Source organism: Xyrauchen texanus, chromosome 32 (genome assembly GCF_025860055.1).
Source record: "Xyrauchen texanus isolate HMW12.3.18 chromosome 32, RBS_HiC_50CHRs, whole genome shotgun sequence".
NCBI lineage: Eukaryota > Metazoa > Chordata > Actinopteri > Cypriniformes > Catostomidae > Xyrauchen > Xyrauchen texanus.
The window spans coordinates 32,278,237-32,304,005 of record NC_068307.1 but is presented as its reverse complement, the minus strand read 5'-3'; the positions used below and the strand labels follow the sequence as shown (position 1 = coordinate 32,304,005).

General features: G+C 37.1%; 1 protein-coding gene across 3 annotated transcripts in view; it reads left to right on the top strand.

Moving 5' to 3' along the window:
• Window positions 1-25,769, top strand: part of LOC127625737 (voltage-gated potassium channel subunit beta-2) — a 177,128-nt gene that overhangs the window by 122,923 nt on the left and 28,436 nt on the right. For all 3 annotated transcript variants that reach the window (XM_052101103.1, XM_052101102.1, XM_052101104.1), the window contains 3 exons: window positions 13,600-13,643; window positions 20,038-20,075; window positions 20,275-20,354. In XM_052101103.1, coding sequence (XP_051957063.1) covers window positions 13,600-13,643; window positions 20,038-20,075; window positions 20,275-20,354 — 162 coding nt within the window. The remainder of the gene's footprint in view (window positions 1-13,599; window positions 13,644-20,037; window positions 20,076-20,274; window positions 20,355-25,769) is intronic.

Below are 25,769 nucleotides of genomic sequence, written 5' to 3'. Positions count from 1 at the left end.
GTGCACAATATTTTTGAATAACTAATCAGTAAAGTTGTAAATGACAGCATTCCATTTAGGACTACTTCTGTTTTTTAAACAGATCTTGTTTTGTGTATTCGTACAATTAGCTTTTGGTTAAATTGTATTTATTTAAACAAGATAAATTAAAATATAGGTTTATTTTTTAGGGCCAATGTTGAATGGGCTGTCAAATTCAATAATGTTTTAATCGACATGCTAGTGCCTGTTAATATTACATTTCTACAAAGTGCCTTGATTGCATATAATGAAATCAGCCTTGACAATTTGACTACTGCTCTTTAAATCGTTCAGCAAATGCAGCTTTAACTGTCAAGGAATAATTTTCTCAATCATTATAACAAAATTATGCCTCAGGCAATCTTTATTGTTATTCAGAACCAGAGCTTAACACAGTATGACTCCTGTTTCTCAACCCAAAACACTTTTCTGATTAAATAGTGATTTATTACACAAGCTAAATTTCTATGTGTCCACTAGTATAAAAATGTGTATGTATAATGTCTTCCAAAATGTTAACTGATATTTTCCAAAGTGCTTGCATAGAATCATCGTGTTATGGAGGGACAAAATACTCAAAAATAAATATTTAAATAAATAATTAAATACAAAATGAAATAATAAAAATATATTTATTAATCACTCCATTTCTAAATGAATCAATAAATGTCCCCTGTACATTAATTTAAACTCTACAGTAGTTTGCATCCATTTTTATTGTAGCATTTTCTTTAGGTTGATTTTTCATTTAAGCATGAGCTTCTTACCTTTTCATTTTTAGTTACGAGTTACGGTTAGACAGTAGGCATCACTTTTCCAAAGATCATGTTTATTGGGACCATTTTAGCTGTTCTAAAGATTAAAATGAAAATGGACCAAAAAAACGTGTGCTAAAATAAAAAACAAGGGACATTTATTGATTTAAAGGAATATTCCGGGTTCAATAGAAGTTAAGCTCAATCGATGGCATAAAACATTTTTTGGCCTTGCCCCTCCTTTTCTTTAAAAAAAGCAAAAATCTGGGTTCCAGAAAGGCACTTACAATGTGAATGGGGCCAATCTTTAAACGTTAAAATATGGACTTTTACAAAAGTATAACCACAAGACATTAACAATATGTGTGTTAATGTGATTTTAGTGTTATAAAATCACTTACTAACCTATTCTGTGTAAAGTTATAGCCAATATTATAATTTTGGTGACGATGTAATGTAAAAATCAACATTATGCCACTAGTATTGTCGATTGAATTACATTTGTATATTCCTGTAATTATTTTATTGATTTTGTAGTTTTTGAAATGATTGTATTATGTATTTAATTTATTATATAAATATTAAACATTTACTTAATGATTTAACTGAGTAAATTGGCTCTCCGTATTGTGTTAGAGTTTTCATTATGTATAATATTTAGTGCTGTCAGTCGATTAAAATGTTTTATCGCGATTAATCGCATAATCTTTTTGTAGTTAATTGAGATTAAGCGCAGATTTTAAAAGTGCTGAAATTTGACACTAAATATATATTTATTTCCATCTTAGAAAGGAAAAGAAAACAATAGTAACAATATAATGCTTTATTAACATCTTCCAAACAAAGCCTTCCACAATATAAAGATAGAAATGCACTAAATTATCACCAATTCAAGTAACATTAAACGTTTCCCAAAGAACTAGTCACCGTATAGGTTGCATATTCATTGCAATGGGAATGAAATCTCTGACAGCACTTATAATAATATATTATATATTTGATGGCACTTTTAAGTTTCCATTAAGAGCAGTATTCTGTGTTCCATTAAATTCAAGCAAATAAAAATTATACTTCATATTTTATGCATTCATTAAAAACAAAACTGCAAGTATTTGTTTATTTACATATTGGCTGACGAAAAACATTGTCAGATAGCGTTCATACTCATTTGCAAAATAATCCTAATAACACCTCTTAATGGTGATGTGCGATCTTTTCTCCCCATTTGAAATGGAGCAAAGTGATTTTGTTGTCAGGCTCTAATTTATGTTCAGCTTAATATCCTTGTGCAGGTGCGAGAGAGCTTGTCGACAAGTTAGCAAGACATAGTTAATTTCTTTCATTTATGCATTCATTGTATTCAAGCATTCATGTTTCTTAACTGTTCCAATGCTTCATCCTTAGGTGAAAAGGAACTTCTTTTTTGGAGCTTCTTTATATTTTTTTTAAATTCTGTGAGGCAAGCAGAATTTGAGTACCAGCGACTTCCGCCATCTTGAGATGTAGGACATCAAGTGATCTGAGCTCTCTGTGCCAATATTGAATTATCCTTTTGGCTCCAAAGCCCTCCATATTGAATGCAGGGTCAACATCTGATGGGATGTGTGTCTGTGTGGACAAACTAGAGCATCGCTTTGAGTAGATCTTCTCCAATGATGCCCGGAGTGGGTGCGTCGAGCCCCGAGGCTATGAAAGCCTGTGCCACACTGTCACTGAGCTCGTTTATTCATATGCTCACACGGAATGTACATTTATATATGTATAGGGTCTGTGGGCAGTGTCTTTGAGTTCCTGTTTGTGTGTGTTTGGGAACAGTGCCCATTCGCCCAGAGTAAAGGTGCGTACACACTGCCAGCGACTTTATCGCTCCAGGTCGCCAGTGGCTGGCGGTGAAGTCGCTAGTGGGCGTTCCCACTACTGGTTGCCTAGTAACGTTTATAAATGACATTCACGGATGCCATTCCATTGCTGTTGACAGCGAATCTCTTTTCTTGCCACTAAAAACAAACATTTTGGAGGGAAAAGACTAAATATAAATGGAATCAGTACATAAAATGCTTTAAATCAAAGATGAATGAGAAACAAGGCGTGCTGTTTGCCATAGCGGCTGTTTATCTGCGGCGAAAATGCAAATGCCAGTCCATAAAATCCCGCGATCTCAGATACACCTTTCCACGCAGTATTTTTCTTAAAAATGTCCTTGTACGTGGGAAGAGACATATCATAGAGCACTGGAAAATTTCTAACAACAAGAATTAGCCTTTCATCCATCTTTCCGTTACTGCAGGAACTGAGAGAGAGAGAGAGAAGGATCACGTGAGCTCTCCCGTCGTCTCTCCTATTGGCTGTCGCTTCCGTTAGTCGCTCCAAAGTTTAACTTTTCTCAACTTTGTTGCGTCGCTGGACACGCCCACATCTAGCGCCAACGGTCGCGACAGCTCGTGTCACCGGAAGTCGCTGTGCTCGCATTGAAAATGAATGGTATTGAGTTGCTGTCCTGCGCGATGTCGCTAGCAGTGTGTACGCACCTTAAGAAAGCACACAGGACACACTGCTCTCTTGTCAGTGTGAGTTTCGATGATGTGCCACACTAAGTCCCTAGAGCTGTTGGTAGTAGAAGTGGGCCATTGCACTCAAGGTTCAAGACTCTGATCAGAGATTTAATCACAGGAAGTTACATCACTAGCCACTTTTATTTAGGGATGGATCACGATGGTCGTCTAATTATCTAGTCGTCCAAGAACTCAATAGTCAGTTAGTGAGGTCTTTATGGATGTTATTTCAACTTTGAGCAATTTCATTTTACAGGCTTTGATATTTATTAAAACGGAAAGATTTCAACTTGTATCTCTTTGTTATATGAAGGTCACTTTTAGACCTCTTGAAAACTGTATATCTTTAAATGAATCCCCTTTAAAGCTATGCCGCTTTAGCCTTGAGATTTAGAATTCAAACGGTCATTGCGCACTGCATGTCTTGCACTGTTTTTGGAGTGTGCTGGATGACAGCTACATTTTTAAGAATTAAAATGAGTTCGACTTTTTAAAAAAATGCTCTTTACTCTCCATTTCGTTACTCGCATTCAGCTGTTTTTGAACGGTCTTACGTAAATGCTTCCTAAGAAACGTATCCGATCGGGGTCAGGTGAATCCCAAACCAAAAATCTTCCAGTCCTGTTTTCCAGGATTCACACTGGGACACTGGTGCATTAGTCTCACCTAGTGTCATTTTCTTTAGTCTGTTCCAATCAAAATGTAATTTTGGCCAGATGAATCAAAGCAGACAAGGCCATTGTAAAGAGAGAGGGGTGGAGGGGGGCTTTCAATTAACCAGCATCCTTCACCAGCCCAGATCATTCAGTATTACTATGGTCTTTCCCCACAGTCGATTAGAAAATGGCATTGTATGGGCAGGTGTAGAATTGGGAATGCTGCCCTATTGTAGATTGAAGCTTAAAATCACTGACTTTTCTTATCTTTTTTCCGTGAGATGGTTAAATTTAGCTGTGCGGACAGTTAAATGGCTCCAGTGAGGATTTCGTTAATTATTTGGGTAAAACGGCTTCTGATTTTGTTAAGGAGATCCTATTATGCCAGCTCTAGGGAATGTGTAGCACAATGGGCAGAAATCTCAATCCTCTTTATTTAAATGTTTTGTCCTCTGTTGTACCAAATACTTTGTTTAGAAGAAGCATTTGCAAATGTTTTGAAGTCAACAGAAACATCATTCGCAAACCAATTTATTTCCATAATGTGACAGTTTATTAAGTGATAAGAATATAAAAAAAAAAAACATGTAGGATGGGGCTTGATTTTATTAATTGGAAATTGATTGGTTGGAAATAATGTTCATTTTTGCACAGTTTAAAAAAAAAAAATTATAATAGTAATAGTTTTGGCCTTTTGACGAAAAGCTCATATTTAAATCCTAATCAATACAAAAACAATTTCAATGTGACATTATTTTTAGGACACACGAGTTCACTTTACCCACCAATACTCATCACCCCATCATGTCACGGAGATTATACGTTTACTTTTCCCAATATTTTAATTTATGCTTCTCATTAATGTAACCTGGGTTGGGAGTAGGGTTGGGCAATTTGGCCAAAAAAACATTATCAATTGATTTTATTTATTTATTATTATTATTATTATAAAAAAAAAAAATCATATCGTTTGATATCTATATTTATCATGTTATATATTTCATACCATTAATGAGGGAGGGAATACATGGCGCATGTTTGTAAGATCTCAAGAATGAATGTAAACTTAACTTGTTGGTTTACAAGTAAACTCCAGAGGGTAAACTACCTTTTAAAGTATACTCAGTTTAGGATTTAATACAACATAAGGTGCGTGACCTTCAGCTGATATTTGAATCCACTGAAAGACTTTCTTGTGATGCTCCACAATTCTGTTCAGTAGGTGGCGGTAATGTACCTCAATCTGGATGGCCAAACATCACAAGAAGAAAAAAATAAGTTCAGTTTTACTGAACAGTACATAAATAAAGAGCATTGGTGTTGATGTCGAAGTTGCTTTTGTGTTCAGTTGATATCTGTATTGCATTTTCATTGCTGTCTTGTTCGGTACACAATGATATCATATTAGTCAGATAGCTAGCTAGCGGCTACCAACCCTCATTACCGGTTTCCATGACAGCAAGGCTATGTAGCCACTAACCTGCTAATACTTCCTAACAGGCAGATTTCTTTTTGTTACGGTAATGGCATATTCACAACACTGACTATAACTTGTGAATTAATTTGTTCAATGAAGTTCTTTGGCTTCATTACCTGTGCAAAAAATGATGTAAGCCGCAATATTATGTTGATTTTGTGGATATAGCTCATAGTTTTTCTCGCCATATTTTCATCAATTGTATGTTTTCTTTCAAATTGTTTCATTATTGTTATGATGCATCTTTTTTTAATCTCTAAATCATTGATGAATTAAAAAAAATCTCTTCGTAAGTGAATATTTTGTCAGTAGTTTCAAGATTAACACTGATTAGAAAAAGTGGCCGTTCCAGAAATTGCAGTCATTTGTAGAGTAATACTCCCCTTCTGAAACCCCACCAGCACCCATTGGTTGAAACTGAAGCGGCCTTGGTTTTTTCAACCGAAAAAGAATGTCATTTCAGAGGTGGAGCATGTCATTACATTTTGATTAAATATTATAAGACAATTTTTCTTCTTCATAGAATAAAGTGCACTGATTTATTTTGCACAATAAGACCTGTGTATTTAGAAAGTAGGGTTAATTTTGATGCATACTAACACACATGATGTTTCTTCCTCTACAAAACATGAAATTCAACACTGATTATGTAGAGACGGTCAGTGTCTGTTTTGTTATTCCAGTGTTTCATAATGCATCTGAATCTGAAACAATTTCCCCTGTACATCAGCGTTCTTATGAAAAGATGTTGAGGCTCCATGGTCATTTGTCTCAGTGTATAATTTAAAAGCAGAGATTTGAAGCCTGATACTGTTGGCTGTTCTGAAAGCCCAATTTAATTTAAGCTTCACGTTTGCAGTTAAATCACTCTGGCGCCATTTGCCCTGTCGACAAAAGACAAACGGTCACTACATAAATTCTGGAGCTTTATTTTATTTTCACTTGATTTGTCATTTTAAGTCATTCTGTATTAGGTTATGCTCACTATAAGTTATCATTTTGCAGACCATACTTTAATTCTAAAATATTTCTATAAATCTGGTATTTTTACAATCTATTAGTGTAATTAAAATAGATTCAAATGGATTGTGTTCAGGTTGTGTATTGATTTCTTAGATAAGTGTCATTTAATATTGATTATTTTTTATTCTTTTTTTACTTACTATATATATTCTGTTAAATAATGTTTTAAAAAGATTTTAATAGAACCAAGATTTTGCCTGGAAACATCAGTACTCTGATTGCTGAAGTTTTATCCCAATAAGTGTGTAGAGTATTCAGAAATGTGTTGGATAGCTTTGCATCTGGGATAGATATTGCACCATAATTGGAAGTTCTGAGATGAATTTGACTTCAAGTGTTGATAGAGATGATACAATACTGTAAGCGTTAAAGGGTATGTGTGTTTATTGCACTCCTGGATCTCACTATAACTGATACCACCTTCAACACAGACTCACTCCTACATGAAATAATGCTTGATGAATGTTTGTGTGGAGCAAACACCAGCATTTGCTTTTACAAAGCTGGCACAATGCCGCAATAAACGTCTCACATGTGCATTTCTATTTAAGGCTTGAAGAGTATGCTTGTGTAATCCCTCACTCTGATAACGAATGTTATTTTCTCTCTTCTGGATGGAGAACTGACAATGGATGGCTGCATGTTCGCTTCTCTGTGCGGTGCTGATAGCTTTTAATTAAGGCTTGCATGTTTGTGGTTTAAGAATTTCTACATTCTCACTGACGGCAGAATGGGATTTGTCGATTGTTATTTTCCTTTTCTAGGAATAGATTTAATAATCCTGGCTCGGCTTGACCAGAAATGGACGTTTTCATTCATTTCCTTACTAATTTGTATCTGGTTGTTGGTGTGGACTGCGTGAGTTTGTCCAGAATTTGTTGAAGCCCTTTAGTTTACTTGGACCTTTTTGGCAAATACACGAACGCAGACGCTTCTAACTACTCAAGCTCGATCAAGGCTGCAATTTCTAACAACGCATGTAGGCGCTACAATGGACGTTAGTTTGAAAGGTCTGCTTCTTTGTTGAGTTTTCTCTTTCAATCCAACAACTGTCATGGCAGAGCAACAGTTTGAAGAGAATATTGCTCAATATATTTAAAGGCAAAATAAAGTCAATATATTTCTAACAGTTTACCTAAATTATAAGACATCCAGTTTAATGGCACAGACTTTTGAAGGCAACTCTATCACCCCCTATAATACTGAGGTTTGTTACCAGCACAGTAACAGAAGAATGCACGTTGACCACATGTTGGCAATTCTTTGGCCAAGCAGTTGTATCCTCATACGCATATTTGGTTAAAGATTGTTTCTGGCCTTAGTTTAGTTACTTTTGACAAATAAGATTGTGCGGTCAAGTGTGCGCAAAATGTCCATTCTGTATTTCTAAGTTGGTTCTATGTACTGCCAAGGTGTTGCTATGCAGTTTTAAGGTGTTTAAAATGGTATTAGCACATTTATGTGCAGGGAGAATTAATGCATAGGCTAACCTATGCTTTAGCTTAGGGGCACACAGTGATCATGAGGGCCTTCAAATATTCCACGGCTGCTTAACTCTCCTTTTCAGATACAACCAACCATCGCTAATGGCTGCTCTTGCACCTAGTAGTAGTAGTACCATACCAGAAATTGATTAGCCATCGTCATGTCGTCAACTTCCCCATCAACTAGCCAACAACCATGTCAGGTCTGTAGAGCTTGCTTTCAAAGCAAGATGAGCAACAGCGACATTGACTGATATGAGGCAGCAGCACCCATGGACATGAACAATATTAATAACATTTTATTAATTGATTTAGGTGCAATTAATGTTTGCCTACTGTTATTTTATATTCAGTGGTCCTGAAACGTGTGCGTTTGGTAGGATTTGCTCTCTTTTCTTCACATTTGGTGAAAATTTTTTTGAAAACACAAGATTCACAAGTGTGTTGAGGTGTAAATATAAGGAGCATTTTATTTTAAGAACACAGTTACATACAATTTATTGAATTTGGAATAATAAAATTTGTTTAACTCGCTTGCAGAAAACTCTATTAACGCATTAACACTTTTGTTGTTTCACATCACAGCATGGTCTTAAGGACTTCTCATCTGTCTCTAAAACTTTAGCTTGGAAATCACAAACCGCATGTGATGTGATGCGATTTGTGATGTCAAAATAAATGTACTTTATTGTTTAAAGAGTGCATGAAAATAATAAAGACCCATTAATAATTGATATTGAAGACAAAACTAAATAATTCCATGCTGAAATTAATGCAATGAACTAAGGATGCACCTATATAAAATTTATAACGATACCGATATTTTGCCACTTATCTTATTTTCCTGGATCAGATGACATCATTTTAAATGATTTAGTACGTTGTCCATCATCATGGAACGCTAAACCAATCTTATTAGGATTCAAATTGCTGCAACCAAAGGTGGAAGTTATCCAAATATGGGCAGAGAGCATAATTTGGTCTTCAGATCACTGCTTTACTTAGAAATGCTTAAAGGTACAAAAGCTTTTGTACCTTTTGAGGTACAAAAGCTTTTTCGCGGTTCTAACAATAAATAATTTCCATTGAACGATGGATCTGTTAATGAACACATGACAGGCCAAATTGTTAAAGAGAGCCACAGTAAAAGATACAAAAAATGACTAAATATGATAACTGATAGATGATTGATATGAAAAAAGGTTTACTAATGAATTATAAATGAGCCATTGCTTTTTTATATCTGAAAAATTTAAAATGCCAACTGTTTTAATTTGTTTAATAATTGGCCAACATATATCGGCAGCCAATAAATCATTGCATCCCCACAATGAACATAAATTCTATTATACAAATTTCTGGAAACTTCTATGTTTAGGGGCCTGTGTAGACCTTAATCCGGCCAAGTCTCTATGATATTTTAGTCCCTAGATAAGGCTCAGGTCCCTCCTTCATTGCAAATCTTTGGGATTATTTCACCCATTGTATCGCCTGCCAGTTGAAAACCATAAGCCTGATCACTTCCAAAAGTAATAGTATTCACCAATTCTATAGCATTCAATAGTATTTATAAAATGTTGTGTATTCTTTGCTGTCATATGGGACAGATTTAAATCTAAGGCTATGTGATATGAGTTTCCAGTTTTTAATACCGATAAGCCTTGATAATAGTTCTTATTCAGATTGTGTGTGTGGAGGTTGTGGATAAATGGGTGCTGTTGGTTAGATGTGGTTTTGAGATTGAACTTCTCCTTTACTGGAGCTAAAGCACTTTTCAGGCAGAGATACTGCTTTTAGAACAGGGTGTAGGAGGCATGATCACAGTCTGAATTGCTCTTACATAAACTCAAATTTCACAGGACAAGTCCACACGAGGCAGCCATCACAGCACTGAATGAAAGAAGTGTGTGCATGTAATTTAACACGTCCCTCAATGAAGGTTTTTTAAATGAGAAGGTTCATGGTTACTTGAGCTTTCCATGACTACTTTCACCTCAATCATTTTGAGCCTTGAACATTTTGACTCCCTTGAACCAATCCTGTTCTAGAACCTCATGATGTAGCACAAACCACCATTAGATGAGTTTTAGAAATGATGCTCTCCTTTTCCCAGTATCCAATAAGGGCCAGTTGACTACTGCTTGATCACGTGTAATAAAGGAATAGTTAATACCAAATGAAAATTCTGTCATAATGTTGTTCCAAATCAGTATGACTTTTCCGTGGAACACACATAAAGATATATGTAAAATGTCTAAGCAGCTCTTTTCTGTACAACAAAAATTAATGGTTACTGGGGCTGTCAAGCTCCAAAAGTAAAAATTCTTTAACATCAAACCTGGCATTTTGTCATGTGAGAATTTATATCGTTTGACATCATTGGCATTCCGACGTTCTGCAAAATGTCTTGGAAACCAATTGCGATGTGCCAAATTTATTTGCGGAAGTCATACAACTGATGAATGTTACGTACATAAATTGGACATGTCAATGTAACTCAAATATATCTCATGTCATAATTATCAAAATATTTATTACTAAAATCTTAACCAACACAAAATAGGTATTGTTTTAAAGCTTTGAAGCTGTACTTTACAATGTGTGTAGGCATTATGACAAAATTGATAAAATATTTGTATTATATATATATATGTATATATATATTAATAAATAATAGGCCCATAACAGGTTGGCTATTACTTTGGAAATTATTTTAATTAAAAATGAAATTTCATTAAGTTTTGAATAACTTTCTATAACACAATGATATACATTTGAGCTTCGTCACCCACCCTTAGTCCTACCGATTCCATTAGAATGTATTCCTGGTTTGTAAACAAACCTGACCGCTTGTGTTCTCTGCATATCATTAACCTGACTAAAGACAAACATGACATTATTGACCTCTGGCTTCACTCCCATCGAATCTAATCTCCAGGGCTGCACCTGGGTCCAGTTCTGCTTGGGCCACTGCCCATCATGCAGTATTCATCTCCAACCTGTTCAACACTGATAAGAACGAAACAGTAACACAATTAAGAGTTCATTAGCCCTGAATATGCCAGCAACTTCAGTCCAGAGTCGAACCAGTCTGGCCATTCTCTGTTGACCTCTCACATCAACATGGCATGTCCGTCCTCAGAACTGCCACTCACTGGATGTTTTTGTTTTTGGCACCATTCGGAGTAAACTTTAAAGACTGTTGTGCATGAAAATGGAAAATACTGCCAGAATCAAGAAGACAGAAAAAGTAGGCAGGCACTGCTGCGCTCTATTGCCAGCCGTATTGAACTAAGTTGCAAATGCTCCACTGAATAGGACTTCAGAAAAAGAAAGTTCCGGTCTCCAGGTTCTATGGCTCCATACTTTTCATTGCATTCTGTCACCGGACTTCTTTGTCATTTCTATGTTCTAATCCAACATAGACACCCATGTGCAAGCACCCCACACAATCTCTTAGAAATACGCACATAGATGCCTAGTACTCCTACACACATAGACAGCTTGTTATATCACCCCTAATCCCAAACACACACACATCTTTATCATTGTACATGCTTCTGTACAGATGCCACACACACACACTTACTGGGCAATATTGCTAAATAAATTATGTCTCTATATTTGTTTTTTGCTTCTTGATGATATTTGACATCTTTTTTTTTATTTATTATTTTATATGATCTTTTGGGCTTTGGACACAAAAATAAAAGTGAAGGTAAAGAAATGAAAATTGGGTCCAAACTGTCAGCCAAACCTTTGAACTGGTGACCAGCAGCAGTTGTCCTGTGAGATGCCTGGGGCTCACCTCCAGAAGAAGTTATAGAAGATGTAGTCTCTCAGTCCCATGGTGCTCTCTAACTATTTCAGAAAGCCTTCATTTGGCTCGTTCTGTTCATTATATATGTCTCTATAAGCTCAATAGTCAGCCTGGGGTGAGTGATCTGCCCTCAGTCACTGCTGAGTCTAATTTTTCCCAAGAAGGACCAATCAGCAGGATGAATAACAAACTTCATATGTTCCCCTGGCTGCCCCAATGGCATCCTTGGGGCTCAGGCTGTGGTAATTGGGGAACCCGAAGCCTGGTGTCTAAACTGCAGCATGTCCTCCCAGACCACAGTGCTTTTTCTTTTTACTAAAGACAATAGGTCTGTTAAACCTAGTTATTTTAACTCATCAGTAGGGCTGGTATCGTTCAAAAAATGTCGATACCGATATCTAAACGATACTTTTTTTCGGTACCAATTTTATGAAATCCGTTTAAAAAAGATTACAAACTTTACCTAAAAAAAACTTTGGTTTTATTATTTACAGACTCAAAGATTAATCTCCTGAGCCTTCTGGTCTCCTCATGCCAGGGTCGGCAGGGGCAGAGACTATAACATTAATGTGAAGAGGGGAAAAAACAAACAAGAAAGCTAACCTGTTAATTAGGCCAACCCTAAGGATAAGTACAGTTTAACAAGATAACTAGTTTAATGTGTGTTAAACTTGATCAGTTACTGTCAACCTTAAAGCATTTTTAGCATCGATTTAGCTAGCTATCTATAGCCATACATCCAAACAATTTCTAATGTTAGGTAGGTCCCAGTTTATAGGACTATGTCACCGCAAACAGAAACGTTAATTTATCAAGTACACAAGCATGTACCAATAGAAGTTAGCCGATTTCGTTTGTTAGTTTAACCAAACGTTAATCTTACCTATCGGGAGTCCCAGTCATTGCGCCGCTGCATTCATCAGTAGTTTTGGAGGAGGACTTGTGTGGTGGGCATGTTCAAAGAAGTTCTGTGGCAGGAGGACGCTGAGAGGATGACTGCACCGGCTTGGTCTTCTTGCAGTCGAAGACGGAGCAACTTTCTGCTCTTAAGTTTATTTCATGCACTGTCAAGTGCTTCATCAGATTTGTTGTGTTGCCGGTCTTGTCGCAAACATTGCATTGTGCGCTGTTGGCATCGAGCCTAGTGAAATGCAGCCACACTTTTGATCTTTTCCATATCTTTTACATCTAGGGGGGTTGGGATGCATACACACTACAGCCTCACATGTGAGCCACGTCTCTGGGCGTAACCGCACAAACTAGTGTTTTTCCTAGATGCCTAAACACAGCCAGTCACCGGCACTTTTAGATTTGGGCACATCTAGCATGCTACATGCTTATCACTGACTTTGACAAGATTAACCCCTTAGGTATCGAAATTTGGTACCGAACGACAAGACATTTGTTGATACTCGATAGTTTAGAGGCAATTCGGTTGGTGCCTAAAATGTATCGAACTCGATAGCCCTACTCATCCGTCATCTTGGGTGATTTTAATCGGTGAGTTTTTTGCAAAAGCATTTTCTGATGCTCTTATCTGCTATAGATACGATACTGTCTTGGATTTTGGTCCAAATAAGTTTCTGAGCATGAGTGCTTTCAGGAATGCATCTTTGATGCCTTGAAATGGTGTCTAGATAGGCAACTCAATAAGTTTGGGAACAGGATTTATGTGCAGAAAACTAGGTTGGGACAGACAGTGGTGACACACTGTTTTGTTCTGGAATTATCTTATACTGACTTACAAAATGTAATAAAGAAACCATGGTAAAACATCATGTTTGTTTATTTGTTTTTTCCTTTGTTTTCAGAAACCTTGGAAAGTCGGGCCTGAGAGTCTCATGTCTTGGATTAGGTGAGTGTACAGCCTCTCTGTCAAAGTCTTTTTGACATATTGTGCATTCAGAAAGTGTTCAGACCCCTTCATTGTTTCAGCCTTATGCTGAAATGCTTTTAAAAGCTTTCCAAAAAATTTTCCACATCAATCTACATTCCATACCCCATTATGACAAAGCAAAAACCAGATTTTTGGTACATTTGCAAATTTATTAAAAAGAAAAAACTGAAATAACACATTGACATAAGTATTCAGACCCTTTGATATGACACTTGGAATTTAGCTCCGGTGCATCCCATTTCTCTGAATCATCTTTGGGATGTTTCTACACATTGATTGAAGTCCACATGTGGCAAATTCAAATGATTGGACATGATTTGGAAAGGCACACAACTGTCTATATAAGGTCTCACAGCTGAAAATGCATATCAGAGCAAAAGCCAAGACATGATGTCAAAGGAACTGCCTGCAGAGCTCAGAGACTGGATTGTGTTGAGGCACAGATATGGGGAGGCTACAAAAGATTTTCGGCTGCATTGAAGTTTCCGAAGAGTCCAGTAGCCTCCATAATTCTTAAATAGAAGTTTATAATAAACAGGACTCTTTCTAGAGCTGTCCGCCCGGCCAAACTGAGCAATCGGGGGAGAAGGGCCTTGGTAAGAAAGGTGACCGAGAACTCGATGATCCCTCTGGTGTAGCTCCAGAGGTCATGTGTGGAGATGGGGAAAAACTTGCAGAAGGACAACCATCACTGCAACACTCCACCAATCTGGGCTTTATGGTAGAGTGGCCAGACAGAAGCCTTTCCTCAGTGCAAGACACATAAAAAAGCATCTACGGGTGGTTTAGGGACAACTTTGTGAATGTCCCAGTGTGAGTGGCCAAGCCAGAGCCCAGACTTGAGCCCAACTGAACATTTCTTGAGAGACCTGAAAATGGCTGTCCACCGACTGTTCCAATCCAACCTGACAGAGCTTGAGGATCTGCTGAGAAGAATGGCAGAAAATCTGCAAATCCAGGTGTGCAATACCCAAAAAGACTTGAGGCTGTAATCGCTTCCAAAGGTGCTCGGGGTTTAAAGTTCTCAGTCGCTACTGCGGATTTCTAATAGAGTCAATGCACTGGGTGGGTGTAACCACAGTGACTTCCGCCTACTGTGTATACCCTCTATTGCAAGGGTCGTCAACAGGAAGTCCGTGAACGCAGGCGGTCTGTAAATTATTGTATGATCCCCCTTGGTGGCATTTGTAATAATCACTCACTCACAAGCGAGCAACAGCAAGAGACAGGAGTATGAATTATCGACATGTTGAAGTCCTTCGCATCTGCATGCCAAATATTAGTGTGACTAAACAGTGCTAGTCAGAAGAAGTGTGCAGCCCGGACAAACCCTTACACACCCACCGCTCATAACGAGCTGCTCAATGCGCGACAGACATCATGTTCAGCAACGTTGCAGTGGAAGGTCACGTGAGTAAACGCGTCTGCTTTGCGTTTGGTTGTGCTGTGCGGTTGAGCAGATAACAGCCTGCTTTCAGAACAATAGCTTACTTGCCTGGTGTAAATAAATAGTTACTGCTGAGATTATCAAGATGGCATACAGGGTCCATGTATACACAAGACAGTGACTCTCAAATCAACATAATTAAATGTCCACTTATTGTTTTCCTCATTACAAATGTTTACGCAATGAAATCAACAGTAATTTAAAAATATATGTATAAAATTGATCACTCACATGAGATGAAGACTTTTATAAAGGTTTTTTATTCTGCATGGACAGGGTCTGTCTGTTTTCTGTCTGTTTATCTATCTATTTGTCTGTCTTTTTCTTTCTTTTTGGAGAAGGTTTGGCACAGGGATTTACAAGGGAATTTAAAAATGTCACTTCATGTCAAAAATGTTGCATACCCCTGCTTAAGCTGGTTGGCTGGTTTTAGCTGGTTGCCCAGCCTAGCCAGGCTGGTCAGTTAGCTATTTTCAGAGGGGGTTTGAACACCTTTTAGCTGGTAAGGCTGGAGACCAGCTAAGACAATCCTGACCAGGTAAAACCAGCTGTTTTATTGTATATGTTCTGTTAAGTTCACTTAAAATAAAACCTTGTTTGGTGTTATAAGATAAATAAAAACATATGCATAAAGTTATATAGATTGTTGATTATTTGTATGCCTAAAAAGTGTGTCAAGCATTGCAAAAAGTATCAGTTTTATTTAATAGTTTGAAAACCGCTTTGAAATTACACAAACTTGCAATAGAAAAGCTGTTCTACTCAAACCAGAACCACCGACAACTGAGGACTGGATAAACATTGTGCAAGAGATCTGCACAATGGAAAAACTGTCCTTTTTACTCAAAGGGCAGAGGGACACTTTCTAAAGGATATGGTCCAAGTGGACAGAATATGTTAAGCCGGTTAGATCTGATTTTTTGTAAACACTGCTGCTTTTTACTAATTGTGCACAGATTTATAAGTTTTAATGAATAGCATAAATAATTTGGAAGTAATTTGGTTTCCCTGCCACCCACAACTGAGTTCTGATGTTCTTGTAATAGAAAGTAAAAAATGGTAAAGCAACGTAATGTACTTCATATGTCAAACAATTGTAAAATTCAACATGCTTTCTCAATAAAAGTTAATAAAAAAATTAAAAAAAAAAAAGCTATTCTAAAACACCTCTTAAAAGCTATTGGTCTCGAGTATTTAAATAAAGTGTCGGTTAAAGGAATAGAACTTTGCCTGAAAAAAGTTTTCAGGTTTTTATTGCTTTATTCCCTGGTTGCTTTAACTAAGTACCGAGTTAATGGTCTGAATACTTAGGTCAATGTGATATTTCAGTTTTTTTTTTTCTCTTTTTAATAAATTTGCAAAATTATCAAAAATCTGTTTTTTGCTCTTTTTCCATTATAGGGTATGGAGTGTAGATTTAAAGCATTTTAGCATAAGGCTGCAGCTTAGCAAAATGTGAAAAAAAATAAAAGGGTCTTTATACTTTCTGAATCCTTTTAGATTTAAGGCGTGGTCACATTTACCTTAGCACAGCAAATTTCTGCAGGCAAAATACAGTCATCTCAATGGCAATCTGCGTGGTCGTGAAATTAGCATGATGGACTTCCGGTGGCTATGAATTTCTCCTTGTGGATTTTGCACTGATTTCAAGCTTGGTGGACTTGTGAATTGGCCACGTTGTCCAATAGGAAGCTGTTTGTTTTGGCTCCGACCACCATGTGGGCGGTACTTCATACACAGCTACACTGAATATTCACAATGGGCAAGGATATCATTTTATCTGTGAGATTCATTTTTTCTTGATTCTCACAAAGTATAAAGTTCAGCATTAAAGGGATCATGAAATGCTCTTTTTCGCAGTTGTATTTTTTCCCCCCTGAGATCCACTGATAATGTTATCAAGGTTTTGCAAAATCATAATTTAGTAATATATGAGCATTTTCCACCCTGTCTCCTGCCCTCTGTCTGAAACACTATGTTTTGGCCTAAGCGCCCTCTTAAAATGTAAATGCCCATTTTTATTATTGATAACAGCATGCATCCCCTCAAAATCAGCCATATTTGAAACTCAATCGGAAGAGAATGAACAACCGCACAATATTATAAAACTACATTTCAGGGTTGACATATAACGCACATCCAATGCACTGCATCTAAATATATTTAAACTTTATAAACTATCATACAGTTATGACATTTTAAATATTCATGAATGAAATGGTTTACTTACAATTTTGCATTGGGTCCAAGTGTTTTTAACTGCCCCATTCTTCCAATATAGTTGCTTTGCAAAGCTTGAATCATATTGTGACTTGGTTCACAAGCAATCCACAGCGACATGAGCTGAAAAAACATACAATCCACGCTTTCAGTACGATGAAGACTCATCCACATGACACACACACACATGCAGCATCACATCACCAGAAACTTATAAAAATGGTCAAAGATGTCCATCTAGCACAAGTTATCAAGCGGTCTAGTGCATGAATATATACAAAATGAATCCAAAATAGTCCAGATGGGTCCCCTTTGGCATTCAGGAATAGTGAGGCCACAGTAGGCCTACAGTTGAAGTCAGAAGTTTACATACACGTAGGTTGAAGTAACTAAAACTCATTTTTTTAACTTGTCCACAGATTACACGAGTACTTTTTCCAACAATTATTTACAGACAGATTGTTTCACTTTTAATTGACTATATCACAATTCCAGTGGGTCAGAAGTTTACATACACAAAGTTAACTCTGCCTTTAAGCAGCTTGGAAAAATCCAGAAAATGTTGTCAACCCTTTAAACAATTAGCCATTTAGCTTCTGTTAGGAGGTGTACTGAATTAGAGGTGTACCTGTGAATGCATTGTAAGGCCTACCTTCAAACTCAGTGCCTCTTCGCTTGACATCATGGGAAAATCCAAAGAAATCAGCCAAGACAAAATCAGCCAAAGAAATTGTGGACCTCCACAAGTCTGGTTGATATTTGGGAGCCATTTCCAAATGCCTGAAAGTACTACGTTCATCTGTACAAACAATAGTATGCAAATATAAATACCATAGGACCATGCTGCCATCATACTGCTCAGGTAGGAGACACATTCTGTCTCCTAGAGATGATCATCGTTTGGTGCGAAATGTTCCAGTCAATCCCAGAACAACAGCAAAGGAACTTGTAAAGATGTTGGTGGAAACAGTTAGACGAGTATCTATATCCACAGTAAAACGAGTCCTAATATCGACACTGTTTGGCCATAATGATCATCGTTATGTTTGTAGGAAAAAGGGTGAGGCTTTCAAGCCAAAGAACACTATCCCAAATGTGAAGCATAGGGGTGGAAACATCATGTTGTGGGGGTGCTTTGCTGCAGGAGGGACCGGTGCACTTCACAAAATAGATGGAATTATGTGGATATATTGAAGCAACATCACAAACATAAGTCAGGAAATTAAAGCACAGTTACAAATGGGTCTTCCAAATGGACAATCACCACAAACATACCTCCAAAGTTGTGACAGAATGGCTTAAGGACAACAAAGTCAAGTTATTGGAGTGGCCGTCACAAAGCCCTGTCCTCAATCCTATAGAACATTTGTACGCAGAACTGAAAAAGCGTGTGTGAGCAAGGAGCCTTAAAAACCTGACTTTTCTGTCTGGAGGAATGAGCCAAAATTCCAACAACTTATTGTGAGAAGCTTGTGGAAGGCTACTCAAAATGTTTGACCCAAGTTAAACAATTTAAAGGCAATGCTACCAAATACTAACAAGTATGTAATCTTCTGACCCACTGGGAATGTGCTGAACGAAATAAAAGCTGAATTAAATACTATTATTCTGACATTTCACATTCTTAAAATAAAGTATTGATCCTAACTGACCTAAGAACAGGGAATGTTTTTCTACAATGAAATGTCAGAAATTGTGAAAACTGAGTTTAAATATATTTGGCTACGGTGTATGTAATCTTCTGACTCAACTGTATGTCCTGCTTCCTCTGTCTCGGAGTACAAACTGAGCACCAGTGGGTGGGGCCAAGGATGCGATAAGTAGGCATTGATGGTACTGTAAAGGCGGTCATGAATTGATGTACCCCTTGTGACATAGGGTTGTGTGGAAGTAGAGAACAAGGCATTTTTGCAGCTTGGTTTCAGTAAATGCTTTTATTTAATTGGGGATTAAGTTTTGAGTTCTGAAATTTACAGTATGTTTTCATATTAGAAAGACCTCTTATATGCCAAAATATTAAGGAACATTTGATTCCTCATGACATGACCCCTTTAAAAAGAGGCTTTTTGACCATTTATATTTTTACTGGTTTCACACGCACTTAACATCCGTCTACACCAAGTGTGTAACTTTATCTTGTTAATACTTTATCTTATCCCAGATAACATGCAGAGACAACTGTAAGTAAGCCATTCATAGGTACATTTTCTCGAAAACTGTAGTCTCTGGGGTGCCATAAAATTTCCTGTTTTGAGCATCTCGTCCATGCTAACACAATAAAATTGACTCAAACATTGGCGTGATCTGTTTGTTCGATCAACAGCAAACAGAGTAATCGAAAAGCTGCTTGAAAACAAATGTTTATTTGTGCAATTCATGTTCAGTGGCACTAGTGGCACAAAAATGACACACTGTATGTCAACAAACCTACAACATATAAAAGCTGTTGTAGTTTCTTTTTCAATTAATTATTTTTCTTTAAACTACCAGATTGAAGTCAGCTGAAACCGCTACCATCCAGCCTGTGTTGTTTTGTTCTCTTCAGCAGAGCATTAAAGATTATCCATGTTATCTGTAGCTTCATCTTAAGGCTTTACTCAGCAGTGACATTGGTGGAGCAATGGTAATCATTTAAACCTTGTTTATCGTGTGAAATGCTCTGACTGATTTTCGATCTCTTTACAGGAACATGGGTGACGTTTGGTGGGCAGATCACAGATGAGGTACAATCTGATTAAATATAGACTTCATCATCTAAGCTTTCTTATCATAATGCCAGTACAGTATATACTGTAAATTTACTAACAGTAAAGTTGACTTGAGTTTTGGAGTAGCACAATGCACAGCCATTAATAACTTAATAACTGAAAAGAATGCACACCTTGAATGCTTGGTCCCGTCCTCTCCCTTCCTTTCTGACAGATGGCAGAGCAGCTGATGACTCTGGCATATGAAAATGGGATCAATCTGTTTGACACGGCAGAGGTCTATGCTGCAGGAAAGTGAGTGATCCAAAATTAACACACAGCCCATCAAATTTAAGCTGGTAGGATTGCCATGTGCTGAAATATATAAATGTTTTTAATCTGGCCGTAATAGTTGAGTAATGAAAAAATGTAAAGAAGGTTTCAGAGCATTTGAAGACCACTTTCGGATGATGTTTAAAGTAAATTATGTGTGCTACAGGAAAGTACATACCTGCAACCGCCTGTAACCACAAAAAACACTGAAGCAACCACCTCGCAATGCCCTATTAACCATCAGGAACACCCTAGCATAGTAGCAGTGCAACCTCTCACATTTTCTTTCTAGATGTCTTTTTAATAACATCATCTGTTTAAGTATGAACTTTCCTCAAGCGGTACAGAGTCATTTTAAAAGCTGAATTAGAATTAATGTGGCTGCTGACCCAGGGCATCTTGGGACAAATAGAGTTCTTTGCCGGTGTCTTGCGTGGGTGTTTGTGTTTGAACTCGATACAAACCCACCAGTCTTGTTTTTAGGATCAGGGTATTCCAGATATTGCAGTGACAAATTAGTTATAACTTCTGGCATCATAAAATCTCAGCTTTTTTTTTCAAACAAGAGAAATGTATCAGCCTTTTTGTGAGCAAAATGTGAATACATGACAGTGAAGCAATACCCCCATCAGGAGGCCATTGAGCAACACAATATGACAACATCTCAGTACAGAATTTGGAAACAAAAAATTTATATAGATACAGTGGATATAGATAGTCTAAAAATAAGATTGTGAAAAAGTATACTCTTTGGCAATGTTCAAATTGCAGCTGAATGTGACCCAAATCTGATTTTCTGCTCAAGATTTTCAAATGAGATTTTTATGTTGTTCATGTCATTTTAAATATAGCTCATATTGTATGATACTGGTCTGAACAGCTGACTCTGCTAAACGCTCCTAATGATCATTATTTTAAAGTGTATAATGACTTCAGTTATAATTTCATTCATAATTGTTATTAGCTGTTATTTTTATTTTTACACAGATTGGACAGTTAATGCATATCTAACAAAATGTCATAAAGTGATGGTTAAGGTATTTGTAAATTTAAATAATTTGCAGTCGCATGGTGTAATTTAATAATTATTTAAATCTCAAGAATGTAATATTATGTCTGCTTACAAGCAAAACACAGGAAAAACAGCACATTCTTAGGATGTTTTTTAAGCCATTCTATTGTGGATTTACTTTGATGTTTAGGGTCATTGCTGCATCACCCAACTTCCACTGAGCTTCAGCTGGTGCACAGCCACCCTGACATTATCCTATAGGATAATCTAGATAAACTTGGGAATTCATTTTTCCCTCAATGGCAAGCGGTCCAGGCCCCGAAGGAGTAAAGCAGCCCCAAATTATGATGCTCCCTCCACCGTATTTCACCGTTTGGATAATATTTTCTTTTTTGTGTGCAGTGCTCTTTTTACACCATGTAGTGCTGCGTTTTTTTCCCCAAACAGTTCAACCTTAGTTTCATCAGTCCGTAAAACATTTTCCCAGTAGCATTGTTGAACTTCAGGTGCACAGCAGTGATTTTGGTGGAAAGCAATAGCTTCCTTCATAGTGTCCTGCCATGTTTACCATGCCTGTTTAATGTTTTCCATATAGTAGACTTGTGTACAGAGATGTTAACCAGTTCCAGTGATTTATTCAGGTGTTTAGCTGTCACTCTAGGTGTCCTTTTTTACCTCATTGAGAATTCTATGGTGTTTCCTTTGAGTCATCTTGGCTGGACGGCCACTTCTAGGAAGAGTAGCCACAGTACTAATTAATCTCCATTTACAGACAGTTTGTCTAACTGGTGACAGACGAATATCTGAGCTCTTCAAAATAACTTTAACCCTTTCCAGCTTTATCCAAAGCAACAATTCTTGATCGTAGGTCTTTAGACAACTCTTTTTTTCGAGGCATGGTCGACATCAGCAGATGATGCTAATGAATAGCAAACTAAAAAACTTAAGTGCTTTTAAATCAAAGTAGCTTTAACCCACACTTCCAATCTCGTTTCATTAATTGAATGCAAGGTTTGCCAACTCCTGACGCTTATTAGGTTTTGTTGACATCTTTAGCTTAGGGTTTCACTTATTCCACAGCACTGTGAATGTTTAATTGGATGTGTTCAATAAAAAGACATGAAAAGTTATAATTGTTTTTTTGTTATTAGTTTAAGCACATTGTGCTTTGTCTATATTTGTGGCTTAAATGAAATGAGATCACATTTTATGTCCAATTATTTCCAAAGGGTCCACATACTTTTTCTTGCCACCTTTTAATCCAAGTAAATGGCTAAACCCAACAGTTGAAGCCTGATATTTCATTTTATTCCCTTAAAAAGGAATTAATTGTGTTAACAAGAAACAATACCTTAACAGGCCTATATACATGTTGTTATTATTATGATATTATCTGTATCTCACAGATGTTTTTCAAAGTAAAATGTAGGGGTTGATACCATTGTCAAGGTATAACACCTGAAGACTTTGAGGAAAACAACAGAACTACTGAAAACACTGGCCTAAATTATGCTTCTATGATACATTTCCAGTTTGAGATTTGCTTCATGACAGTAACACATCTGTAGATCGGCAGCGTTAATTAATCTTAGATGTTATTCCCTGCAGTGCTTTGAATCTAAAGAACATATTTTCACTCTAAAAAGGCAAGGTGCCAGGTGCAAGATGTTTCATAAATATACTGTGCAAATTAGGTGAGAATAGCAGTTCATAATGTGCTCTGTCATTAGCCCAGTGCTGGACATGGGCAGCATAGTACGTTGGTGCTGACAGGGAGAGAGGTGTTGGAAAAGATGTGAGTGGTAAGGTCTGTTTTATTTATCCATTTGGAAAGAACAGCTCCAGCAGAGCTGCAGTCAATGCTATTCTTAAAACCAGTAGGCCGTAACGGGACAAACACCCCTGCGTATATATACATCACTCCTTGGCACGAATGGCAAAATGCTTAGACCTGCAAATACATATTTTTCTGCCCTGGCATGTGAATGTACACATCAGCTTGTGTCATATCTATCTCTCTGTCAAGTCATTTTTATTTGTATAGTGCTTTTCACAACACACACCGTTTCAAAGCAGCTTTACAAAAAATTATGCTGTAACAGAAAATGCAGCTGTAATATCGGTCTTTCTCTCCTTCGCACATAAACAAAAACACTGGCCGTGCCACGAAGTAATCAGATTCTACAGATTTTTGGCATCAGCACTTTATTCAAGTAAATCAGGTTTATTTCAATTAATCCAGAGAAGTAAAATCTTATAAAAGTTTGGATATAAAACAGGTTTGAACCGGTGCCACAGTTGCTGTCAGGTTAACAGTTTTTTATTGTTAAGGGGCAGTTCAAGTGTTTCGGACATGACTTCACATATGAAGTACTCAGTGTACCAAACAACTTGTATGCATACAGAGTCCAGAAAATAAAAAATGTAGGGTAAATGAACGGATATCGGAAATGACGTGAAAAAATTGACATGGGAGACCACACAACCCGTAAAAACTCTAAAGTGAATTGAATTGCACAATTCAATTAAAATATTAAATATTAGTAGCCACAGAATGAAGAAGGATTGACTCTCCTAAAAACAAGTCATATTTAGTTTTCATCCATTGTCATTTTCTCATGAATGTGGAAAAACCGGTGTGACCACTGTAAAACAGTTTGAAACCTGCAGACTTTGACCTCTAAGATATTGGTATATCCATCAAGGCAGCATTATGGATTGAATTAAGATTGAAATTGTGATATGGGCTTTCACGATTACGTAACTGCATAATACTGCATTTTTAAACCGTCTGCATACTGCATTAGCCGCTTCAGTCAACGATGCGTAAGCTAGCGGCATTCTCTAGCGGCTGTGTGCATGGAACATATATACAATCATGACGTGGTCTTCTGCTTTTGTTGCCCATCCGCCTCGAGGTTTGACGTGTTGTGCATTCTGAGATGCTATTCTGCTCACTTCAATTGTACAGAATGGTTATCTGAGTTACTGTAGCCTTACTGTCAGCTCAAACCAGTCTGGCCATCAAAAAGGCTTTTCGGTCCGCAGAATGGTAAATGGTCTGCAATTATATAGCGCATTTTTAAATTTAGCGGTATTCAAAGCACGTTACACTGCGTCTCATTCACCCATTCACACACACATTCACACACCAATGACAGCAGAGCTGCCAGGCAAGGTGCTAGCCTGCTATTGGGAGCAACTTGGGATTCAGTGTCTTGCCCAAGGACACTTCGGCATGTGGAGTCGTGTGGGCCCGGAATTAAACCACCAACCCTGTGATTAGTGAACAACCCGCTCTACCACCCGATCCACAGAGACTGTTGTGTATGAAAATCCCAGGAGATCAGCAGTTACATTGATACTCAAACCAGCCCATCTGTCACCAACAACCAAGCCACAGTCAAAATCACTGAAATCACATTTTGATGGTTGACCTGTGCCGTATCTGCATGATTTTATGCAATGCACTGCTGGCACACGTTTGGCTGATTAGGTAATCTCATGAATTAGTAGGTGTACAGGAGTACCTGATAAAGAGCTCAATGAGCGTATATTTGCAATTTTAAGACATGCAATTTTAGACAAACCTTTTAAAAAAGCTAAAAATGGGACCAAAATTTGGGGAAAAAACGAATAAAACATTTGAAAAATTTTAGCAAGTTCGAATGTGCCCTGTATAATTAACAGCATTTGCTGAGAGAGAACTTCTTTCATAAGTAAGCGTTATGGGCATAACTGAAATACTTTATGAATCAGAATTGAATTGGGAAATCTGTATCAATGCTTATTGCCTACATAATTGTGCTAGGTTCATCTCTCTCATATAGCGCTGCACTCTTACTTTTCATATAATAATAGTTTCCGCTTAAATGTTTGTTTCATGCCCATTTTTTTTAATTGGTAGCAGAGTAATAAGCAGTGTAATGTACAGTCATCAGTTATCACCAACGTAATGTGAGAAACATCTTTATCATTGAAGTGATAGTTTACACAAAAATGAAAATTCTTGAAAACCTTTCATATCCACATTACTTAGGTGTGTAGGCTCAAAAAAAAAATCAAATGCAAGGAAGGAAAACGTTTGCACACAATGTATCATTATACTGTAAATTCTTATGATTTTCTTTTTTCCATGGAACACAAAAGGAGATGTTTTGCAGAATCTTCATTAAAGTGAACAGCGACTGTTTGGTTCTACATCATGACATATTTTTGTGTTTGGGTGAACGATGCCTTTAACATTCCTTCTCAAAACATGCTATGTTTGCAAGAAGTGTGATTGAAGAGCGGTATTTGAGAGAAAAAATTGGTGGGTGGGATTTGAGGCGTTTGAGAGCGTAGACTACTGCGGTTGAATAACAGCACAGCAGTTCATTAAATTG